This window comes from Falco peregrinus, chromosome 7 (assembly GCF_023634155.1).
Source record: "Falco peregrinus isolate bFalPer1 chromosome 7, bFalPer1.pri, whole genome shotgun sequence".
In the NCBI taxonomy this organism is placed as follows: domain Eukaryota; kingdom Metazoa; phylum Chordata; class Aves; order Falconiformes; family Falconidae; genus Falco; species Falco peregrinus.
In genome coordinates this window covers 7,176,798-7,202,512 of record NC_073727.1, presented here as the reverse complement: position 1 = coordinate 7,202,512, position 25,715 = coordinate 7,176,798, and the positions used below count along the sequence as shown (strand labels likewise).

Here is a 25,715-nt window from a genome sequence, read left to right as displayed (position 1 = left end):
GGAAGAAATAATATTTTCAATTCATCTGACCAGACGCCCAGTCCTGGAGACAACTGTGCTGGCAACAGGACAGTAAACACCATCCTGGGCATGGAGGTTGTGTTCACAACTTTTGGGAACACCCAGGAAATAAAAATCACCCTTGTTGTGATGGTGTAGATGTAATTCATGCTATTTGTTTGGTAACATTCACATTGTCTTTTGTCAGTAGTTTGCAGGGGAGAGAGCAAGCACGCGTAGGGAGCAGGCAGCTGTAGGGCATATGGCAACTGTGACCCAAATAAGCATTCACCTTTTCAGGCCAGGCATACTCCAATAGCCAAAGCATCCACAAACAGGTGATCTGACCTTTTAAAACTAATAGCATCATTGTCCTCAAGTCTTTCTGGGGACACAGAGTATTTATAAAAACAGATTTAGCTGGACCATATTGCACAGTTCAGTTTACCTTTTGGCATCAAGCTCTTATTTAAATGATGTGTGTGTGTGTCTGTGTGTATATCTCAGTTAAAGAGAATTCAGTCATTACCACCAAACGTTGGTCTCATCTGATCTGACAATTCCAATTCGAAGACCCGTATTTTTGGTATAATTCTTATCACAGTCTCATTTTCTGAACACAAAAGCTTCAAAAAGTTTAAACTGCTATTGCCACTGTCCTGTATCCAATAGAAGAAATATATTTTTACTGCAGAGGAAAATGACTTGTTTCATGCTTCTCACATATTATCTTTATTAAACATTTGGACAGATACGCATCCATTTATTATATGAATAATCTATGGCTTCTTAGTTGGCAAATATTGGTTCAAAGTTCACGAGAGCAGGCTTTCCTGTGAACTTTCTGTATGTGCAAGTTCAGTCACTGCAATAAATCCTGAGACTATTGCCTGCTTAGCAGCGTTTTGCACTGTACCCCAATGGCTAAAACAGGGAAGCTGGGAGCTCTACATCTGGATATTTCAAAACCTCTGAACAGCTTGATTGGAGTTTGATTTTCTTCTTAAATAATGCAAGTTGCTCTGAAGAGGATGCGTAATCACAATTATCTGATAGTTAAATCCCTGGTGGCTAACATACGAAGCTCCACTACCGCTAACAGAGGTTTCGTTTGAGCAAAGTTTATTGCAGCATTTTGTAGTCGCTAGCAAAAAAGTGTTCTTTGTGCGTGCTGTAGTTCAGAGCTGTGAGGTCTTTGTGAATGGTTACTCTCAAAGCGCTACAGAAGTTCCTGGGTTCAAGGTGGCTCCTGGCTCCTCGGAAAAATGAATGTGTGGTTCCAGCCTGGGAGGAGAGAAATAAGTGAAAAAGGCGCATCCCTGGGCTAGGCAGGACAGGTCTGCCTAGTGCAGCTCTGCAGCCGGGACCAGTCAGTGCTAAGCTGGATAAGGAGAAGGAAGAAAAGTGAGTGCTGGCCCCAGTGAACACCAGTATCCGGGAATCCAGATTCTCAACCACAGCAAAAGCTCTTCCAGCCCTATTTGTCAGAGCAAAAGGATTTTCAGATTATAAACCCACGAGTCACCATGTGGTCAACTAACCGCGTAATTCCAGACACAGAACATCCTTGAATTTGATCCAGTTTAAACTTAAATACATATTTTAGATTTAAAAAAAAAAAACCCCAAGAACATCTATGCTCAATTTAAAAATTGCTAATGGTAGGAAAGTGACAATAACCTATTGTGATCCATGCTGGTAGCTAAGTAACTCCTTGGTGAAAAGCACGGCCTTTTCCTCCTGCGCGCTCCTTCTGCTCCAGCCGCCAGATCTTTTTATATCTTTATTTGCTAGGTTGGAAAAATGTTAGTCCTAAAGTAGATACTTACCACCTGTAACAGGTAATCCTTTAACCTTTTCTTGATACCCTTAAGACTGCATACCTACAGCTTCTACCAGAAGGTGCTCTCTCCAGCCTTCTGGTTGCCCTCTTGTGGCCCACACCCTGTCTGGTTTCCAGGCAGTCTGTAGGAGATTCCTTCTAGAGTATAGAGGAAACAAGGCCTCCCTGCCAAAAATGCATATTCCCAGGGGTCACGTTAATTTTTGACCAGTTTTGACCAGCTGGACACGACCTGTTGTGTCCTGTTTAAGCTTACTGCTCCCCTGCAGAGGGGACGCGCAGCCCCTACACCTTGTTTCTTCGCGTCTGCCTTCACTTTTGCCCATCGGATAAATGACTATTGCTCAGTCATCTGCCAACAAATGACCGAGCACTTCAGACTTTTCCTTCTAGAGTTCTTTTAATCCTCATCATATACGGTAACGTGAATCCTTGTAACATCTGCCAACGTTTGAAGTGACGATTTTATTCTCTTGCCGGCCTTTGATGCTACCTCTGTTACTAACAGTAAAATTGGTACTGCATTTTTGCAGGACACTATCAGAAGCAAAGCTGCTCAACTGTCCAGCTGCAGAAATGTTAGCTAGTATCAGCTTTACTCTGTGTACCTTCATTTCCCTGAAGTCAGACTTTATTATTCCCTTCACGTCTAAGTATATAGAGTTACTATGCTGCGTTTTCAGCTGAGAGGTCTCTCTCAAGGGATGTGAGGAAGGCTGGCAAGTAGCAATCATTGCCTGTTTATATCATGCTTTTCAGGCGAGAGAGCCTAAATTATTTATTAATTAATCAACTCCATGGCGTAACTGAAATAATATATTCTGCACGTACTAATTGAAATAACGTATTATACGTAGGTGGAATGAAAACCACAACAAAGATAAATAAAAGTTCTGCAAGAATTTAGTGGCAGATGACGAAGAGGACCCTGGCAGCAACAGGGACACAGTTCTCTGGTGCCTTGCTCTATTCAAAAAGGCAAATTCACTGTCTTTCTTTCTGAAACTGGTTCATACTCAGGCTAGGCTCTACATGCCAACTCCACCTGTTTTCCCTCTTTCAAATGCTGAGCATCTTTTGATATGTTTGATAAGTCTGTATTAAACTGTTCCTATCAGAGTGCCAAAAAGACACACGTGTAACATAGAAAAAAAATCTCATGGCTCTTCTTCCATATAAACTTCTGCAAAAATAACCAGCTACAAATAAGTGGGGATGCATATTTTCCATGATCCATGCTGCAGAACGCAGCATAGGCTGTGGGACTGTTGTACAGAATCTGAGCTTTCACCAAAAAAAAAAACAACCCCAAAACCCAAACCATTACCAGGCAGTCTGATGGCAAGGGAAGCCTTCCCAAACAAGAACTGAACATGAATCAAGTCAGGATGACTCAGATTGTTTTTGTGATTCTACAGAGAGACAATCTGAGATAATAGCTGGGTTGTGTGAACTATTGCTATAATTTATGACTATAAAAATTCAAAATACAATGACTTATATTCCTATTGCTGTTGCGAGCTGGGCTTTTATTTTTACTAAGTATACCAAGAACACTGTAAGATGTGTATTTCTAGCCCATCTGTGTGAAGAAACAAGTAGAAACGTATTTATAAAAGTCCTCTGTATGCTTCGTAGGCAATATTCAAAGTTTCATCCCAACAGACATAGCAGCATCCCTTTTGCAGGCTTGGGGAAGCACACTTTGGTAAGGAGACGGTACTGTCACAGCCGGACTGAGTTACTGAGGTAGGTAGCCAGCCTGAGGACACTCAAGAATTTATAACACAATTGTTACATGTTGAAGCTTGAAACTTCTAACAGAACAACATTTCCTTTCCAGATGGAAAAATAAAAAAAAATAGAGAAAAATAACCCCGAGCCTTTGCTTAAATACACAAATTAAATTTGTACTGCTTTTGATAGAAAGAAACAAAGAAACCCGAGCTATTCCTGTTTTACCAAACAGAATTACTGCCCAGGTGTTGCAGCTAGCGTAGCATAGGCAGCACAAAGCACCAGTACAGCAAAAGGACATCTCTGATGTTTGTGTGTTGTACGGGCAGGTTAAGGAAATGGTTTTAATTTAACCAAGCAGATTTCATGACTCAAGGTGAGAAAAATTCTTCTTTAGTGCTGTACTCCATCCTTTGCCAGAAAGCTGTTCCCAATCAAAACTATATTTATCCATTATTTACCAGTTTAGTCAACTGAGGACAAGTTGTTCTGAAAATATTTGTTTAAGTCAGCCAGCCAGGCAGCAAGAAGAATAAAGGGAGGAAAGAAAAAGCACAGCAGAAACGCATCTAAAATACCAGGGAAAACCTTTCTGTTGACTTTTTTCAGGATTTGGCCAAGATCTGCAGCTGACAGTTGAGAATGATGGCTATTAAAATAAGGGAAGGAGAGCAGAGGAACTAAAGAAAGAAGAGACAGAGGCAGAAAAGTAGTGGGAACTTCCCAAGTTCCTGTTAAAATGGGCAACATGAAGGTCCAGCTGCAAACAAGCAACGGAAGGGAAAGAAAACTGAGAAAATGAAGTAAAAGATGAGTGACTCTTGATTTTAATGGATGGAGATGTCAGGCATTGGCCTTGCCTGCAGATTTTCCTGAATGGGTGCAAGAGCCACAGGCTGGCTGGGATATTGAAATAGCTGGAAAATGAGGAGAGATTATTCACGTCTGAAGCTTTGGGAAGATCCCATCTGGGTAAGCAGTAAAGAGAAAGATTTATCTTTCATTTTAAATTAAGTACAGTTTGGAAATGATTAGGGAATTTTTTCTTACAAAATTATATTTGGGGTCCTCCCTCTGAGAGAATATTTTGTTGGATTTTTTACCCTGACAAAATGACTTTAGTAGAGCACAGTGCGTGCAGGGGGTACGTACCCATAATGACCGTGAAAGGACAAGCACCGCACAACCAGCCTTATAGGATTCAGGAAGGACAGAACCTAAGTTTAACCACAAAGAAATCCAAACATGTTAAGAAATGTGTCTGAAGTGACTAGCAAATCCTCCAAAAATCAGTCTTTGCGGGGAGAGTAAATGTGGAAGGCATTTTGTCTTCTTAATCCATAACAGACTGACATGTCTTTTGAAGAACAAACTGCAATTCTTTCTAAACAACGAAGCCTTGAAGGAAGACCAGGCACAGATCTACCAGCCAGCATAAAGGTCCTTTAGCTGCTTTCCTCTTGCCCCAGTTCTTGAAACTTGTCTGTTTTTGAAATAATAACATCCAAATACATAGCTAGTAGAAAGACGTTATAAATGATGGAATCACACTCTGTCGATGCTCCAGCTAGAAGGACACAGGCCTCCAAACTTTGTCATGGTTTACAAAGGAAAACAACCTTGTTATCCCAGGCTTACAGACATGAACCAGGACAGAGATGACTCATCACAGTAAGTAGCTGTTACGTGGCCCAGGTCTAATTTTTCATGGCCAGCACTTTCCCGCAGTGCACTGAGGTACCAGTGTCCTCTTGAGATCACCTCAGCATCCTCCTCACTGCTGGGTGTTTGCATGTGTCATGATGTGCCTCCTCCAAGGCCCCTACACTGCTGCCAATGCTCTTCTCAGGCTCGGGCCCCTCCACACACATGGGCACCATAGTCCAATTTTCCAGGTGAGCAGCGTATTGGTCTTTCCACCTCTGTGTACGTACAAAGGGATTATTTGAACAAAACCAAGGAATAATACCAGAAATTCTCCACATTCTTGGGTAATGTGATTTGGAGACCCTGACTGACCAAAGCCGCCTTTGATGATGGACAAACTATCACAAAGTTGTTCCTTTTTCTAGTGTGGAACTCCATCTGCTAGGACTCTACACCATTACCTCCCAGGCGGTGAAAGACACATATAGGATTGCACAAAATAAGCCTTACTACCAAGGGGAAAGAGAAGTTGGTAGCAATCTTCCCAACAGTTACGCTTCAAAAGCGGCAGCCTGTAGACGTCACAGTAACGTTCAAAACTCCAGCAGCTCCCTCGCTGTGATGTTCCTTTCTCCATCAGCAGCTGAGGCAGGTTTTGAGCCAGCAATGTTTCCACACAACTTAGTAGTGGAAATAGCAGTAGTAGCAGCAGCAGTAATAATAATAATATCATAACAGTAATAGTGCCTGCCCCTCCCCATCACTGCTCCACATGGAAGGTTTTGTAAAACAGCTTTCCAGCAGAGCTGTGCCACTTGCACACGCAGCGGGCAGATGCAGAGCACATCTGTTTCAAAGGACGTGCCATCAGCAGCGCAGGCACTGCCATGAGAAATGCCAGCCTATGAAAAGGCACCAGCAGACTTGCTGTAGGATCCTGTGTGGTGGGATCCTGTGTGTGGCGTCCCTCCTGTGAACCAGAGACAGGAGCGCCCAGCCTGTGTGACAGCAGTAGGCGATGTGCCGCCTCCATCCCGCTGCTCCGTACATGTTGTACCACACAACTGTACTCACTCACCTCTACAAATATCAGGTTGCCAGTCATTAATACGAGCTTTTTTTTTTCTTTATGGTAAACATTTTTACATTCCCAGAGAGGAATACAGTGTACCACAGTAGGTTTTCAACTGTCTTGTCTTGCTTCTATAAAGCTGGGAGGATGGTCCAAGAAAAATCCCTGGGGAGGATGAAGGGTTCTGACGAAGGACTCCCCATCCCCAGCTTTGAACCAGTTACTAATGCCGGATCAGTTGCCTGTACTAGCCAGTGAGGAGTGAAGCAGAAGTGAGCGTGTTCCCCTGCTCCGGGAGGTACCCTCGGCTCCCTCGGGCACTGCTGGCTCGGTGCGGCTGAAGCCCCAGCACCGGTGCAGATGGCGGCCGGGCACGGGCACGTTTCCCAGCCCAGCTGCATCGTGCAAGCTGGAGCCCAGCAGCCAGCTCAGCCCAGAGCTGCGCTGCACCGTCACAGCCCTCCTTGCTCCCCTGGGAAGCCAGCACTGCTCCCAGCTGCGGGAAAACTGTGACCAGACCCCGTGGTTTTGGTTTCTACTGCCTGCCCAGCCACATCATCAGATGGTCTCATTTTTTATTTTTTTTTTCCGCAAATGATGTAGACATCAGTGAATTCTCTAGATATTAAAAGACTCTCCTTCAGCCTGCTATGCCACCTCTGAACGTGACCCCCCACCTAGACTGCAGCCCTTCAAGTTATCCTTCATTTGTTTGTTGGTGTGCTCCCTTAGATCTGCAGATCGCTTTGATTATTTGAACATCTGGAAGCTGTCACATGCTTTTTTTTTGACCGTGACCATCTGAAATATTACCCAGCAGGACTCAGGGGGAGACACAGTAAGGAAACAAAAACATCCTACTCATAAGAACATGTGGCAGGAATTATCAAGTGACACCATCCCAAAGGGGAGTGCTATATATCCCAGCAAAGACAAACTTTCTCTCCATGCCCTAAAGATGGGACAACTGCTTTCCATAACATCCATTCCAGGCATAAAAAAAAATGCTACATACCAATATCTAATATATTTTTCATTAAATATTACGTTAGGAAAGTTGGCCACCTATTACTAGTGGAGAAAAAGCATTTCTTTCATCTTCTGAGTCTCAAAGCCAAAGAGCAGCTCCCCACGTACATGATTCTCGATAGACAAGCCTCCCCAAAATAGTTTGGTGTCTCAGGTCATGAGGGTGCATAGCCCTGGTTTGCCTGTTGTCCTCACTTGGCGAAACTGGAGTGGGATATGTAAAAAAAAAAAAATGAGGCAAAAAATGTTGGAATACAGAGGCAGAGTTTCTTGACAATCCCACCACATGGAGTAGAGGCTCTGGAGAAGAGGGGAAAGGCAGGCCAAAACAATGCAAATGAAACCCACGTATTTGCAGCACCCACAAAACGTAATTCAGCTGTGCAGGTGAAAGCTCACAAAATTCAGGCACAGTTTTTAGATTTGGTTTCTCGTTCTCACCAAGATACAGAAAGCAAGTGAAGCGTGGAGAGCTGCAAAGACCAGACTGGTGCAGCCTGGCAGTGGTGAACTGGTTAGCCAGTGGTAGTTTAGCCTTTGCCAAGGGGTTCCCCTAAAACCAGAGCTAGATGGGAGCGGGTTTTCTTCTGACCAGCCTATTTGCTTACAGATCATGGGACCGAAATCCCATTGCCCGGGGTGGGATCAGGGGAACAAGCAGGAGCAGCATGCCCATGCATGACTTTGACTTCAGAGCCCCCTTCCCACAGGCCACCAGCAGCAGAGGGGCTCCCCACCAGGAACCACCCCCCCGCAAGAACTCGCAGGCAAATCCCAAATCCATACAACTCCTTCTTCCACCAGCCCTCAGCTTCTGCACCTCTGTGGGGTCAAACCAGGCCCTGACGTCCTGGCTTTGCCTGGTGGCTGCTGTTTCTTCTTCCTTTGGGGCTGCTGTTGAAGTCGGTGGCACAGCACCCGCTGGTCCCTTAATTCACACAGTCCCCGTAACTGGAGGCAGTTTGAGACAAGCCGTGTGTTTCTTCACACAGTCCCAGCAAGCCAGAAAGAATTCCTTGTGGTGCTGTGACCTCTGCTCCCAGGAGCTGTCTTAACAGGGATGCTCTCCTCTGGTATAACCTTATAAAAATATCCCATGCTCTTTTTGTTGGGATAGGAAGAAGCGTGGGGTTGTGGTTTTCTTTTGTTGTTGCTATTGTTGGGGGTAGTTTGGTTGTTTTTGTGGGGTTGTTGTTGGTTTCATTGTTGGTTTTTTTGTTTGTTTGGTTTTTTTTAATAAAAAAGTACTTCCAGCTGCATCGTGCCTCTGTTTTACCTGCTAGCCATAGGATCAGCAAATCTGCATCGGTCTCACCGACTTCTCACGAGGCCCGGCAGGTCCATCCCGACCGCATCCCGCAGCGCATCCACCACCACCCCCCCCCCCGCCACGCCCGCTCCGCTCCCAGCTCCCGTCTGCCCCCACCTGCACTTTCCTCTCCTCCCCGCCCCCCCTTTTCCCACCCGGAGAGCAGTGGCCGGGCCGCGGGGAGGACCCGGCCGGGGCAGCCCCGCTCCCCCCGCACCGTGGGGCCGCCCGACCCAGGCGCGGTTCCTGCGCGCACCCGCGAGGTGTCACCCCTGCCCCGGCAACGGGAACCGCACCGGGAACAGCCCCGGACACAGCCCGTGCCCCGGGAACGGCGACGGCAACCGGCCCGGGCACAGCCCCTGGAACAGCCCCGGGAACCTCCCCGTCCCGTCCCGGCCCCCCGCTCCCCCGGCGCGGGCAGCGGTTCCGCGGACGCCGGTGCCACCCGCACCCGGCAGAGCGCTCGGCTGCCGCTGTTGGAGCGCAACTCGCAGCTGCTGCCCCGGGACTCTCAGCCACGGGGGCTGGAGGAGGAAAAGCAGTGCGGGGCTGGCTCCGCGAGCGCTGGTTCTCAGCACAGAAACAGCCAGAGAGAAAAAAATAATCAAAAAGCAGCAGCATTAAAAGCACTTCAAAAATCACTTCAGAGCTATTTGGGGGGGGGGGGTGGGGGGGCTCCACAAACTGATAACACCAAACTAGTTTTCTTCACTGTAGTAAAGAAAATTATTTTGACTCCCTTCGTTTCCGATTTTATGCTCTGTTTAGATTTCCCAAATAATGACCTATAATGAATACCAAAAATGTCCCATCCAATACATTTCTATAATAAATATTTTCCCTATTCTGCATTATACAAGTCCAGTAAGCAGCACCCTTCCAATTAGGCATTTTTCCTTTAGCAGAATTAAAATTTTGGCAGCATGGCCCCAGATAGGCACCGATACGTCAGCCATGCTGGTGCTGAGGTGTCAGTAGCAATAAAACAGAAAGGAAGTGTCCAGGAAAGAGAGTGGCTGAAGCACCGCTCCCACATGACACGAGCACGCTGCCAGACAGCTTCGCTCTGGCCCAGCAAGAAGGAGCAGGCAGCTGCTGCCGTCCCTGCATGCACAAGACTGTGAGGCCTCGGTGATGAGGAGCACTGAGCTCCATCCTGCTGCAGGAGCCTTCAGGAACTGGGAAAGGATGCAGCTTCTACAAGCAACATTATTCATCACCATGTCAGGCATGGCAAGGCTTTTTCTTCCTTCTCATCTATTATTTTCTTTTTTTTTTATGCAATGCAATTGGAGCAGCACATTCCAAATCTTTATTTAGATGAAAAATCAAAGCAGCAGGCTTTCCATGGTTTGAAGGGTATGTAGATCAAAGTCCTCCTGTCTTCTCAGCGCTCAGCACTTTTGTTTCCCGCTGCTGACCCCGAGGTCAGGCAGTGCCATCACACACGTGTCCCGTGGTCGCTCAGTCCTCTTCTGCTTGCTCCTGACACTTCGCTGGTCACAGCATCAAACACACCGAGTGGGACATTGGCAGCCATCTGTGAGCACCCTCAGGGTACAGAAACTAAGCGACAGCCGTGGAAGGAGGGTGGTGGGCCTTGATGTCTCGACCCCAGCTGGGTTTTTAGGCTGTTTTTGTTTCTACCACTCCTTCCTTTTCCTCTTACTCCTCAAGCTCTTCTGGCCTCCAAAGCATTGCGCTTTTTTTTCCCCTCATTAAAAGACACAAAGTGCTCAAAGCCATCCTGTCTAGTCCACGCTGTTGGTGGAAAGAGGTTGCCTTCAAAAGCTTTCTAAAGACAGCAGTGCACTGCCAGCACATGGTGTGGTCTGGGGCAGGAGGAGTTTAAACCATTAAAAAAACCCCACCAAACCAAAACACCCAGCCCCCACCCACTCATACTGAACAGGTCCCACAGCTGACAGCTGGCTAGCAAGCACAACCATGCCCGCTGAGCAAAGGGTAAGTAGGCTGTAAAGTCAGCCTTACTGGTTTCACAGCTCTGGTTTCAGTGGAAGTATGCTGGGAGTTTGCGGCAGGAAGAAATGGTGGGAGATGCCAGCAGAAGCCCCGAGCGGCTCAGTGCTCCTGGCAGATGGGAATCCTGAAGCGCAGTTTGAACACAGCAATGGGCTTCGAGCAGAGGTCAATTTGTTTGTTGTTCCATTCAGCTCTGATAAACAGCAAAGGAAACATCTAAAATTCAGATCTTCTGTGGTGTTTGTGTGTGTGTGTGTTTGATTTTGTTATTTTTCCCCCCCCAGTAAAATGCCTCAATGTTGATAAACACAAGTACATAGAAAAAAGTGGATGATAGGAGTCTGTGTGACTGGAATTGCACTGGGCAGAAGCTGTTTGGAACAAAATGAAAGTCTGACATATCAAGTGTTCTCATTACAGAAGGAAAATAAAGACAGAAGTGAAAATCCCCCCTGCACACAAAGGGGATTTGTGTGCATTGCTGGGGGAGCAGCTGCAGTTACTGCCTCATGCCTGGGGTTTCCAACAGTGACAGAAAAGGATCAGGAGAACGATTGCGAAGGAAAGCAAGGGAAGAGAGATTAGCAAGGCATTACTAGCCAGGGACCCAGCAAGATTGCTGAAGTACTTCAGGTGGGGTGGATGAAGGAGAAATGGAGCAATTCAAATTGTCTTAGGCATTGCAAACTTAACTGTTCCCTAAAACCAACTTTCCGGAGACCAATTCCCTCATTAATTGAGCATTATTATCTAACTGTCTACTCTATCTTCAGCAGTTTACTTTGCTGCTAGTATCTCCTTTTAAAACACCAGAATATTTAAAATAAAGTCTACCCATTGATGAAATTCCACATTTATGCCCACTCCTGCAAAAAGCTTTATCTGTGGTTTGGGTACAACATGAGCTTCCACAAGTCCGTTCATTGGCTTCACTGGAACTACCTCCCTGACCAGTACAAACCAGGACGTAGAAATATTTCCTGGTCTTGGGCTTTAACCTTCCTGCCTGCCTCCCACAGCCACTTTCTTTGGTAAGAGACCAAGATGCTCTGCATCGCTCTGTGCGCCCCCTCAGCTCACTGTTGCTGTGACAGAAACTCAAGCTCCCCATTTAGTTTGAACTGCAATGTCTGGACTGAATGACACCAGTACCTGCCCCTTTCCTCCCCCCAGCCCCTGGCAGCAGGGGAGTCACACAGCCAGGCTTCCTTTCACCTATCTCCATTCAGTGCACCTAAGGAAATAAATAACTGACCATCCTCCTGCCTCCTGAGGTCCCCAGCACCTCCTGACCAGGTGAGGAGGGACACACTGCCGCATAGCAGCGCCCTTACATGGGCACCCCTCCTCCCCAGGGCATCAGCCCTGGCCTCTTCTCCATCAGGCTGGAGCTGCTCAGCAGTTGCAATTTGAGTTAAGATGGACAAAAAATATTGCAATACACCCATATCAATTAATTGTCAACAGCTCACCTCTCACTGCATCTGTTACGGGTCACCGGTTCTCCCACTTGTCTCAGTTACGTTGGGCACCAGTTGTCACAGTCAGAGTCCAGCTCAGTTGGCCTCACACAGGGCACCAATTGTTGCAACACAAACAAGCTATCAAGCTGCAACAAAGCTTTTGCCATCAGTCAGATTCTACTGCCCACACTGTTTCTCCTGCCTCCAGAAGTCAGACCACACAGCTCCCCCTCCACCCAACCCCCTCTCCCACCATCCTCAGGGCTATTTAACCACTTAGCGGAATGAGCTACAGCTGCACATCATCCATGTCAATCAACCCGCTGCCCCTGAGGCAAGGCCACAGCTGCATGTTATCAATGCTGATCAGCCCACTGCCTTCATGCCTCTACACTCAGCCACCTCTCATCACCCCCCCGTGAGCCTGCCCTGGTCACATACGACATTCATTTGCTGTTTACCAATGTTAGCTTGGGCACTGGAGCTAGGTTTATTTGGGAGGGAAGAAAGGAAAGGTGGGATGCTCCAGGTGTCCATTACTCTTTTGGCAGGCTCATGCTCCTGCGCATAGAGCCCGGGGGGTCCCAGGAGGAGCGGGACCCTGGCTTTATGGAGAGACTCGGGGAACAGTTTAACCAAAGCTCCAACCTCACTAACAGCCACTCCGTGACCTGCTGCCACACGCGGCATGCCAGGCTAGCTTTTGAACAGCTGCTTAACCTGGCTGCCACAGTCAAGGTTTTGTGAAGAGAGGGGCTGATGCGCAGAGGAGCTTCAGGAAGGACTTTAGGTGTTTAAAAATGCCTCGGTGGGGTTTTGTCTGAGTCCCCACCGCTATCTCAAAGAGATGGGAGTTTGGGGCAGCAGTGGCTGGAGGAGGAGCGGGGAGCTGGTGGGAGCAGGGAACGGGTGGATAAGGGGCACCCATCTTCTGCATATGCCTCAGCCCCAGCCCTAGCACTGGCCTGCCTCTCCTGCAATGCTTTCCCTTTTTTCTCTTGCAATTTCCTTCCATTCTAGACAGATAAAACAGAGGAGGTAAGCATGAAGAGCATTAGAGGGCACCGCAGGAGCGTGCGGGAGGGATCAATGGAGCAAGGATCAGAGGAACAAAGGAAAAGTACTGGAAAAAATGGAGAATCTTAAAAGAAAAATTTTACTGGGGGTGAAGGGGGGAGAAGAAAGAGAGTCTAAAAGAAGAAAAGATGAGCTGTATAAAGAACAGTGCATCAGAAAAGATAAGCTCAAAAAAGGTCATAGATTCCAGGTTATACGTTCCTCTCAACGAAAATGTAGAAAAGTAAGTCACAGTAAATATGCCATTGCCACACATCTTTTAAAAAGGAAAGGAGGAAAGGAATAAAGAGGTGGATAGAAAAGTTACATGCATAACGAAATGCCTCATCTATGTGATACACGTGCAAAGGAAGGAGCCGTGAGGTTAAGAGGAAGGGTGGTAAACAGTAACTCTTTCAAAAGCTGACATCTGCGATGAATCTAATGAGAGATTTCAAAATCTAGTCAAATCAAAAAGAGAGCCAATGAAGGTGACTGCAGCAGAATATATTTTGGGAATGAAGAAAAAGTACAATAAAAATTGTGCAAATCCCACTAACAAGGTAACATTTACAAATGTGTCTTAATATTGTTTGATATTTACTGTCCATGTCCACACTTGTAAATAAGGACTATCATCTAGCATTTGAGCAGGTTCTCAGAGTTTATTGTCGCGACAATTTCTCTGAACAATTTACACATACAGATCCCTTATGGCACATAGGGATAATGGCACTCACTCTCATTCATGCGTTTGTGTTAAAGAATCAGGCCAGCAGAATCCTCACTCTCACCCACACATATAGATACTCGCAGGTAAAAGGACTACAAGGATTTCACAGATTAGAATCAAAAAGGAAACCAACCTCAGGAAAAGAGAAAGATGGCTGAAAAACGAGGATGCTACTCAATGGAAAACTGAAGATGCCTCACTGACCCAAAAAGAGTCAGATATTCACACAGGGGAGCAACCATCTACATTTCATCGCAAAGGATCTGGGCATCACCGTGCCACCTAAGCTGGCACAGTTCAGTAGTGGCCATCCCCTGGCGAAAGGGCGAGCCCCATAGCTGTGGGTACGGACAGCAGTACAATAGTAATCCTCAGCTCTCCTCCTGTAAACCTGGGTGGGAGCCCTGCAGCCTGCTCTGGCCACTGTCCTCCAAGAAAGCTGTAACACCCCCCAGCCCGGGGGAGAGCCGTGAAGCCACTCAATGCTTCAGGAAACACCAGTAAGAAACCCAAAGGAGGTTGTAGCATCGCAATGGCCATTTACGTATTTGAGCAAAAAGGTAGGCGACATTTCACTATAGCGATTACAGCAGCCTAGTCAAAAATAAAGCGGTAAATTGAATCAAAGATGTAGTTTAGATATTAGGAAAAACCCATAGTAGTGGCAGAGATAATGACCGTCTGGACAAACTCTGCAGCCCTCAAGCTGGTGTCTGTACAAAAAAAAAACCAACTATTTATTTGTACACATGTCACTTGAGGACTCCACAGCCTGGAAGAGCATGAGGAGGGGGAGCCTGGCCTCAGAGATCATCCTCTCTTCTCTGCCGCTTTGATATCGGGGCTTCAGCCTATCTGCAACGCACAGCAGACAAAAACATTAATCTGTTCAGCACCGTCAGATCAAAAGGCAGATTGTTATAATTCACAACCACTTGGTAAAGTGGTTAAATGAATTGTGGACACAATGTGTTCAAAGAAATTGTCAATCATCTCCCTTGAACATCTTGGGATTAAAACCTTATTTTATATATGTCCCTATAGCTATTAACTTTCTTTTAGCAAAATTACTGTGTTTTATGCACCTAAGTTAATAGGTCCAGTGTTAGTTCTATGCACAACATCTCCAGCTAGCAGGGACATTAAAACTACGTTAATTTTAAAATCTAAATTCAAATAACTGTTAATCACTTGGCAGAAAGCTAAATAACTGGAAGAGCCACAAATAAATTACTGGTCATTCCTGGCTTCTCATTCTAGTTACCTAAAGAAAACAGCTTTCCTTCACTTTAGTTGTCAGCTTTGGCTTCTCTCTCTCTCTTTTTCAAAACAAACAAATAAAGAAATGCTTTCCTATATGTCTTATTTTCTGGAACTGGCTTTTGACCTTCTATTTGTTATATCTCAGGGGACTATTTGCCATTTAGGTTTCAAGATTTCAAATGATACTAGAGGAGCAATATTTGGTATGAATTGCTTTCTAGCTGAAAAAAAAAAGGCATTGTTTGGTTTTAAAGACGAAGCCACAGCTGATCTCATCTGATTTTGGGGGTTTTTGATTCCAGCTCTGCACAGGTCGTGGCCCACAGGCTGGCAATCCACCAGCTGCATTCAGCCTCCCTTGCTCGTAATTACTCAGTTTCCCAGTTCTCCTCCCTTGTTGGTTCTGTTCTGGTCACCACAATTAATTCCCATTTCTTACTCCTGTGTTCACCTTCTGTTCATTAATTTTTGGCCAGTCTCCACTACTGTTTCAACTCAGCATTTTGCAGTTTCTGTTAGAGAAATTCTCTGCTTATTAGGCCTTTTTCCTTCCTCTTTGGTTTTTTTAGGGTTGAAGGACAGTTTTTAATTGCACCTTCCAGAAGAATGGGTGAATATTTTGCTGTTGTCAGGTAGGTGCCAGGGAAACTCCCATCTCTCCCACCAGCCGTTTTCCTTCACAGGCTGGTTTGGGTGCACAAAACCACCTCAAGGGTGCAGCAGTACCAGCAATCCCTTCTCTTCCCTGTAGGCTTAAGAGCTGTTTTATCACAAGGATGCATGAGGAAAGGCACTGTCTGATGAACTCCATCTCTCAGATGGAAGTTCCCAGCTCCAAGTGGTTACTTTAACGACTATTACAATTAATATCCCCCAAACAGAGCATGTTTTCTGCTTCCTGGGCAGAGCCAGGAGGCACTGGTTGGTGGCTCTTCCCCAGCAGACACGAGATGCCCTCCCTTCAGATTGGGTTTCTCTCTCCATCCTTTTTTCCTCAGCAAACTTGTGGCCTCCCTGAAATTTGCAACTCGTATATCATTGCATAACCAAAGTCATCCTTCAGCTGTCTGGTGGTTGTACAAACATGCCTTAATCTGAGTTAATCTTAATTCTTGGAAATGGATCTTCATAGAATTTTGGAAGCAAACATTTAGCTTTTCTCTGGGGGTGGGGGGGCGGAGTAAAAAGAAGCTTGTGCCTACTTGCACTTTCCAGTCCCAGTATTGTATCCCTGGCAGATGGTAGTGATCAGGTCAAAAGATTGCAGACAAACCCTGCAAAAATCAGCTGGTTGTAGGACAGATTTTGTTTAGGCCAGATTCACTCAAGTGTAACAGTGGAGTTGCATCAGTTGAAACTAAGCTCAAATGAAACCTTAATAGAGCTCCTTGACTGTTTTGAAATCCTTATTAGTAATGCATATTTTTGCTTTACAGACACTGTGCTAAATCCTGTGCAAATACAGGGAAGACAGCTACTCAATAGAGATTTCATATTTATTGAAAGGAAAGAACTAGAATAAGTACAAAATGGGTTTGGGAATACAAATGCTGCACATCCTTTTATTGGCCAGTTGGTGTTGCAAACCAATTTGCAGAAAAAAAAACCCCAAACATTTCTTATGTAAAGTTGCAAGAAATACCTAATGCATGAATTTGAAGTATCCGTTATTTGAAGGGAGTGATTCTTCAAAGCAGACACTGGTATCTAATCAGTTAACTCCTAAGGCAAAGCAGGCAATATACCAGCTGATGCAATTGGTGGCAGCAGGAGTTTGGAAATAAATATCTCTATTTGGCACTGAGAAGTGAAACAGAGCTCAAATTTCTGTGGATTGCCTGGCCCCAAGTTCATGCCTCAGAGCTCGCATTTCTGTGGTAAAGGAAAATTAAATCTCAGGGTTTAAGATCTGGGGTTCAGTGTGGCTGTTTATTAAAATTCATCCAGCCTCCCTAGACTGCGAATATTTTGCGTTGACCTAGATGGAGCTCTTGATAAAATCAAGCTCTCATGGGGCATTTACAGTGTTTTCTGATAAAAGCTTAGTTGAACTGTGCTAACAAAAACTGAGACACTTGAAAGCAGTGATTATCATCCTCGCTAGGAACCAGAAACACAGTGGCATGTGGAAACAAAGAACAAACAAAAATCCCAAACCTTCAGAAACCACAACTGAGCCATCCACGGTGATTTATAATGCAGTTTGTCCTGGGTTCATTCAGCCTGCCTCTTTAGAGATGCTGCCGTCAGGGCTACAGCAGGCTCCTGACAGAGCCAGGGGAGAAGCCAGCGCTCCCGGCAGCCGGCAGCTCAGCACCATCCTGCCTGCAGCTGCTCCCTGCGGGAGCCCTGGCCCTAGCGGCAACAGCTCAGGTGGGTACCCGTGTTTAATGAGATGACTCCAGCATTAACACATTCAGATGTATTGTCTGATTGTGTCTATGACTGTCCTGCTTTGGGGTGGGGTGGGGTGGGGGGGGGTGCATCATTAGGTTTGGTAGTCCCCTTGAAACAAGATTCCCATTTCTCGGTCTCGGCCCCAGGTCAGTATGGCAGATGGTGCTGGAGCTGGCTGTCCTGAGCCTGTCCTGGGCGTAGCTAAAGGGGCTTGTTTGTCCTATGCACCCTACCATGCCCTGGAGGTGTCAGTGTTTTGTCTGTTGACTTAATTCCCATCTTTGCTTTTCTACTCGGAGATTCTGTGTCCTTACATCACCTCTATCAGCCCAAAGTGCTGTTTCTCAGGTCAAACAGCGAGTTCTGGTTCTGGCTCAGCCTAGCTTGAGAAGCTCCGTATCTGCTGTCTCACAGGCAACACCTACACGCTCTCGTAAACCTGTCAGTAGGTCTCTGTGTGAGTAACCTCAGCAGTCGACACATAACGGCACACCTGAATAGAGCCCTTGAATGAAAACGACAGCCTCCTGCATTCCTACCCACCGCTTGCTCTACAGACAGCATCCTTAGTGCTCCCAAACCGCTGCCTTTTCAGCTTAAAATGTTGCACTGGGTCACAAGCAACAGCAAGGAGAGAGAAACACTGTCCTTCCTACGTAGCGTGTCTGCAGTATATACATCTGTGTTTCCAGCCAGCTTAGGTCATGGCCGTTCCTAAGGAAATTCAGTTCAATCCATGCGGTCTCGGGTAGCGACTGGATCGCTGCGCAGGCTGCACTATTACAGAACGGGTCTAGCTTAAAGAAAGGTTTGCTTATGTGATGATGAGCAAGCTGGAAAGGTCTCTCTGCTGCTAGCTTGATAAAAAGAAAAGAAAAAGTAAATGATTATCAGTAAAGTGTGTTTGATTAGGTGTCACTGAGAGAAAGAAAATGCCATCTCATGTCACTTTTTAGAAAGCACAAGGTGTGTAACTTTTGGGGATGATTTTGCTCTTGGCTAATCTTCAGATTCAATATTAAAATCTCAAACTTCCCAAAGGAAAGAGATTCTGCATCTTTTAATGAAAGATAAAACAACAATATAAACATACACAAATTTACAGAGAAAGGATCAACTTTAATACATCTGGAGTAAAAGGTGTTCTTTTTTAAATATGGTATAAAAATAAATGCAAGAAACATTAACAGAGAATATACAGACAACAGACAAAGACACAGGCTTTCTTTCTCAATGTGAATACATCAGTGAAATGAAACCTTCTGTGCTAATTTATTGTGCAATAAATGTGATGCCATATGTATATTTATTAATATATGCATTTTTTACATTTCTTCCAGTTTTTGATTGACGTATTTTTTTTAATAAACTGTGCCTAGCAGAAGCTTTTTTTTCACTGTACTTGAGCTTGCAGAAAATAAAAAGACACAGATCCAGCTTGATATGAAGGAGGAAGTGAGCAGACAGTTTTCGAAATGGAGGCATCGAAAGGCTAGAGAGTCCCTCGGAGTCTGTAATGCCTTAGTATACACAAAAGAAAACAAGTCAGGTCCTTGCTCATGCAACATCTTGTTCTACTGTCCTCTGAGTCAGGCAATCAGTGAGCTACAAAGTATGTATAATGATTTGAGTCTGCTTCCATGCTACAAGGTGATCCTTTTAGTAGGACTGCACTAGACTGGTTAACCTCTTTGATGTGAGCGATTTCCCCTGAGGAAAAGATAAAAACAAAAAACAAAAACAGAAAACAGAGGCATGATCACCGCAAACCTGTTCATCAGCAACCACTTAGCGTTGCCACATCACTGTCAAATAACTAGGGGCACCAACTGGAGTCTGTCAAATCTTAAATCACAGGAAGCCCTTACACTTAAACACCTACACTGCCAGCCAGCCAGATTGTTTCACAGAATAAGCCAGCAAATTTAAAGGCCATTTTTGAATGAGATTGGGTTTGGCTGAGGAGAAGCTAATGCTGAGGGTTTTGCTGTCAGTCATACCCAGAACTCAAAGAAGGCTACTACAAGCGAGAGTGCCTTGTGCTACGAAGAAGAACGTGCAAACTGTGACAGTACAGAAGAGAAAAAGCTGCTTTATAGTTAAGGTAAGAAGCTAAGAGGCAGATTGCACATAGGCGGGAAAGCTGCTTTTGCATCGACGCAGCTACGGGTTTGCTGAGACCATGTTTACTGTTTGTAAGGAACATTGGACGGGTCTATTACATGAGACTGCATAACACTGCTTTGAAGGTGTTTGGATTTCCAGGTTGTTATTTTCCCCATCATTCCTCCTGCTGCAAGGATGCGGTTTCAGTTCCTTTAGCAAGTTCTTTTAATAAGGTGTAATAACTGTCCCACAAGAGTTAGAGCTACGGCGTGAAAAGGCTGGTGTAGGGTATGTCACCACGGTATATTTCAGGCAGATTTGAGCTTTATCTGAGCCAGACAAAAGCCGTGAAGCCACATAACAGGAATTAGCTTTCCCAAGGCCACATAAAAGGAGTTAGCCCTCCTAGGGCCATCCTACCATGGCTCAGATCCAACAGAGGCAGAGCTGGCACAGCAAGCTTACATCACTCCTCAAAATACCACAGGCATACCCTGGTAAATGTAACACAAATAGATCATAAAACATTAAATAGAAGGTGGCTCTGTCTAACTCTCCACTTAGATATTTAGTATTCACATTTATTTACATTATTGCATTGCTCTTTTTAAGTGCACAACTCAGAAGAATCATACTGGTTTCAAGGAGTCTACAGTAAGAAATACTGTGACTATAGAGAGATGCTACATTTTCTGCAGTAAATGGTAAATGAACTTATTCTGCCATATCAATGAGTTGTTAAGTCATCTGCTGTATTATAACTCAGTGGAATTATGCAATTTAACATCTATTGCCATTATCAATTAAATTTATGCTCACAGGGATCTGCAAGTTGGTTTTGAGCATTTGCTCAAATGCAATGTATCAGAGTGGGTCTGCACAAAAGGAAAAATAACGGGTTTATTCTTTGTGCTCCGAAATACAAGTTGAACAAATTATGGTGAATACTTCACCTACAATAGGATTTTGAAGGGAACTCATGGTCTGCACTGTTGGGTTAGACTGCTCATCCATCAGGTTCACCGTGTCACTCCTTGCTTCTTTGCAAGGCGAAAAGCATCCTTCCTGGCACGCTGTCTTCCCTGCATCCAGCTGTAACTCTGCTGCTTTCTACCTACATTAAATTCACAGCTTCTTGACACTTTTTAAGCCTTAAATTACATTTTCTTCTAATGTAACAGGTAAGCTGTTACAGTAAGGTATCTTTTCTTTTTAAATAGTCAAGAAAGTCTCAACAGCTGTGTGGCACTGGAATAGAATTTAAAACAGCATGTCCAAAATTCAGTGTTTTGTGAGGCAATTCATGATCATCAGCCTTGGACATACTCTCAGAAAATATTGAGCATATGCTTATCTTTGCTTTTCATTAACTTATTTGTGCTTAATTATACAGGTCTACAGGCTTGGCTACTTTCCATAAATATGTATGAGTTCCCTTTAGTACTGAACTGCATAAACCAGTTAATTAAAACAATTAAACCAGGAGTTCTCTATTAGTTATTAAATCAATTTGCTGAATACCACACTGGAAGGCTGTGCAAGCTCTTGTTGTGGGAAAAAATCGGTGAAATGTTTTTTTATTCTTATCTGCAACAATTGTTTATTTAGGAATTGTAAATTTGTAGATGAACCATAACCAGATTCTAGCATCTTGGGAATTAATTGTGGTATCAAATAAATTAGGAAGTTTTGACCTAAAAGCAGGCCAAAAACTGTTAGTTGATCTGACTTGTATAATCTTATCGCACACATTATTTCAATTCTCTCCTATAGAGCCAGTGAGCTGTTGTGGCAACTTTTCTGTGTTCCACATCACTTGTTCCGTGGATATTGCCTGTCTTTGGGTCATCTTTTTTCTCCTAAGCCCTACAGTGATCAGGATTTCTCTGGGTGGTCCTGCCCCTCCACCTCCCCTCCCTGCCTTTGCAGAATATTACACTTCTTAGAGCTACAAAGTCTCCATGTGAACAACAACAAGGTAGGCTCTTTTCCCAGGTATTAGAAGTTCTAATTTATCTTATTGTTGGAAAAGTGACATCTTAGAAGATACACCCTCTTAACAGATCTTCTTCCATATTTATTCTGAATCATACGTAGTTCTCTAATTGGGAAAATAAGCTTTTAATACACAGAATCCATAGCAGCCCCAAATACAGAATTACCCCGCCTTCTTATTGAGATCTGCAGGGATTTGTTATTTTCCCATTTACAGAATATTTATTTCAAACTCTGTTCCGGAGTATACTTTACTTTATCTCTGTATGGTAGGGTTTCATAATTATCACTTCTAGGAGATTTCCAGATTTACAGACTGATGTAAGGATCATCCCTTGTGGGTCATAATTTAAGAGCTGAGCCTAGCTATTCCTTTCAGATACAGTGTTAATAGCATTTCCATGATTTGGGAAACTACATCTAACAGGCCAGTTTTGTTATGAGTCATCACACATAGGAAAATGTTTCCTGCACTAATGAGATTAAAAAAACAATTGGAAGAAAACTCAGAAGAAGTAGTAGATGTTTGACTGAAGAATGAAAAGGAGATCCTCAATATTTTCAATATATTCTTCCTGTCAACATTTAGAAGAACACGGCCAAATTCTAAACAACATTAGAATTTTTGGCTGTACTGGTGAACTTTGGACGTATGGATTGAAGCTGTCTAACAATTTTACTAATAATACACAGGCCAAAATGAAACCCTGTGCACATACCTGACCAGGGAGTCGGAGTAGGAGGAGGCAGTGCAGCAGCTGGAGCAAACAAGCACATCTAAGAATATTAAATCAATTGGCCTCTGTGTTCAATCCCTGCCTTAATGTATTAACTGTTTAACACAGAGTTGTCCTTCCAACTGTACTTTTAGAGAACTTAGGGGGAAAATTACAAAACCATGTGCAGACATCCGAGCTGCTAAATACAAACGTGCTGACTGACCTGTTTATGCGGCATGACACTAACACCCCAATAAGGCAAACAAGCCAGCAACAACCTCAGTACACGTGTGGCTTATACAAAATCATTATCAAATTTTTATAGGGGCTGGAGCTGAAACATATGGTAGAGGAAGATTAAATCTTTTCCTTTTAGAAGACTAATTCTCTAACTTTCTGCTAAGCAGCCTCAGTCGCTCCTTTCTCATGTTTGTTGCCCGTGCAGATGCTACTCCCCAGGACTGATACCAGTAGAACTAGAAATGAGAACTCCATGCATCTGCCCAGGAAACAGAAACAGTGTGAACCCCACTGAGAGCAAAATGAGACACAGAGTGAGAATCGACCTTCCTTGCTCTCACTGTTCCCCATCTGCTCATGTGCGACACACCTGCCGCACGCCAGCAGCTCGGCCGGCACCAGCAGCTCCATGGCAGCGTACCACACACAGAGCCGGGACATAAGCAGCTCCTGAAGAGGCACATCTGGAGAGGCACAGGAGCAGAAACATTAAGTCCCTTTCCAAGATTAGGCAGCCTTTGCTCCTCTAGCCCAGGGGAGCTGCTTTAGCCCCACTCAGGGGGTCAGGACGCTGCTTCGATCTCCACAGCAGCAAAAGATGCTGCTGTCAGCCACTGGTGCAGGTGTATTTCTCTTTCAGACATGCGAGGAAGGGGAGGCAGTTAGCATTTACTGGATTTGAGGCATGAGTTGTCAGCACAGCTGCAGCGCTAAGTGGTTGCATGTGCAGGAAAATTCTTCTGCCTGTGGTGGGGATTTGCAGTGCTCTGTTCACTTCTTGTTAGGGCCATACCGGTTCCTGGTGTGGTCCATAGGTGGGAGGCAGCTGCTGAGCGACTGCGTTCCTGCTTTGGCTCGTTCCAAATCAGGGGACACTCATGAATTCTTTCTCCTTTCGTACTAATCTTTACATTTACTGATGAGCTGCTCTCATTTGTGATTAACCTACAAACTCTTGCCGGATAGGGTAGTTTGAACTTGAATAACCATCTGAAGTGTGAGGTAACACATAAGATTTTCCAAGACACCGATGCAGTAGAAAAGTATTTTTTAGTATGTTTGTCCTAGCCCTGAAACCTCAAGTTTATATACCTCTCTGCAGTTCTCATTCCTGCAAGTAGCTTAAGACTCAGGTAAATGTTTGTCAGGACAGGACAAGGAGGCTAGCCCTCACTGGCATGTCCTAGAGATGCTGGTTTTGATTTTCCTCGTTAGCCTGGGCATCATTCTGGAAAAAAAAAAAACCAACCAAACAAAAAACAAACAAACCAAACAAAAAACCAAAACCCAAAACCAGATTTTTGGACTAATTATTAGTCCAAATTTTTTTTTTTTTCAATTATTCCTTCATTTCTTTTTAGTCAACCATCAATAACCTTTCTCTTTCCTGAAATGGAAAAAGCCCTCATTTCTACAAATACTTATTATTTTCATTATTGTTTTGTATTTGTCAAATATGAAGCTTTGTGATTACTTTTTTTCCCTGACTAGCTATTTTTTGGTTTAAATTTTAGGAATAACCTGCAAGTAAATTCAAAAGTCTAATCAGGATTTCTTTGATGACTGTACATTGAACATGAGATCTCACAGTTGATACTGCATTGGTGCTCCTTCACAGTGCTATGCTTGAGAAAAGTAGAGCCCTGGGCAGGATTTCAGGGCTAGATGGCCTTTGATCTGTCACAGCAGGGCCTTGCGTACATAAATTTTACCTGTTCATATAGAAAAAATTCTTGATTAACAGATGAAATTGATATATTTTCTGTCTTTTTTCTTTAACATGACAGGAGATTACACTGGTTTAAGCATTTAGAAAGTCTATCTCCCACTGGCAAGAACTGAGGAAGCTATTTTCATGAGTTTAATTTCCATCTTTAGACAATAATTTGCTGTCATGTTACGTGACATTGGACTGAGTCTCCGTGAAAATGTGCTATGTTCAATGGCCTTCACACTTCACATCTCATGTACAAAATGACCTGATGTTAGTGGTTTGGAGGGGGAAAATATCAAAGGACTCTGGTCAGTAAGTTCTTCCAGCTAAGTGGGAGAAGGCAGCTGGAAAGATTATGGGTAATATAATGGTTTTAAACTCAGAGTTATTAGATGGGGTCTTGGTTATGAGTGAAGATCATTATCATCTGATGGCTCTCTGGTTTAATATATGAACTGAATTTCATCTGTTTTAATATATGAACTGAGTTTCATCTGTTTTGTACTGGCTGCATTTCCATAAAATGTCACAAACTTGAAACAAGCATGAGTGGGTTTTTTTGGCGTTATCTATAATTGGGCAGCAGCAGATGAGACTGTAACACTGATGGTGGTGTCTGAAGCCATGACACCAACAGGTGAGGATGGAGTGTCTCCCCCCAGGCAGCTCTGAGGGGCAAGACTGCACCTTCTTGCCCTGCTAACTTGTTTCCTGGTGGGACAAGAAAATTTCCATGGGGTGAAAATGAAATTGGCCCACTCCCCTGTAAATGAGATCCCTTTGCTTCACAGCTGGTCACAGCTAAGCACCAGGCTAGTGCTCACCAAGGTGTCCTGCTCAGACTCCCAGTCTGCCACTGTCACAAATCCCGCAGGCACAGGAGAAATTAAAGACAAAAGTTTTCCTTAAAGGGCCTCTTTGTCCCCATCAACATTATCAGTGCATATTCAACTGGGGTTTTGTTCTCCGTAATGTAGATGTTAGTATTTGAGGCAAAGGAAGTTTCCTGGTTTGTTTGTTGTTTGTTTGGGTTTTGTGTTTGGTTTTTTTTTTTTTTAAATATGGATTTCCCCCCCCTGTGAATTCCTCAAAATAATTTCAGTTTTGAAATGCCACAAAACCAGCTGATTTCCTTCTCTCTAGTACTGTAGCCAGCAATAAGATTATCCTGCTCCCTGACTTACATCTTTCCCTTCCCTACTCACTTCCTTGGGGAGCTTCAGTATTCCCAAAGAGAAGCCGGAGGGGCTGAGCTGGCCAGGGGCGAGCACAGGGCGCCCTGCCACCGTTCCTCGTGCCTCTGTGTCAGAGCTGGGACACTGGGGGTTGCTGCTGTTACTCCCAGGCAATGCACTTCTCCCACAGCATCATTCCAGTAGTGCCAAAGTGTACGTGCTCTCTGTTTT

At 44.5% G+C, this 25,715-nt stretch overlaps 1 protein-coding gene across 6 annotated transcripts in view; it reads right to left on the bottom strand.

Moving 5' to 3' along the window:
* Window positions 1–902: 902 nt before the first annotated feature.
* Window positions 903–25,715, bottom strand: part of RGS7 (regulator of G protein signaling 7) — a 253,975-nt gene continuing 229,162 nt past the window's right edge. For 2 of the 6 annotated variants that reach the window (XM_055811128.1, XM_055811129.1), the window contains one exon: window positions 18,577–19,245. In XM_055811128.1, the coding sequence (XP_055667103.1) occupies window positions 19,195–19,245 (51 nt within the window). In that variant the 3' untranslated portion in view covers window positions 18,577–19,194. Of the gene's footprint in view, window positions 1,285–18,576; window positions 19,246–25,715 lie in introns of those variants that run through there. The other 4 variants (XM_005239131.3, XM_055811125.1, XM_055811126.1 and 1 more) reach the window with 4 other exon arrangements.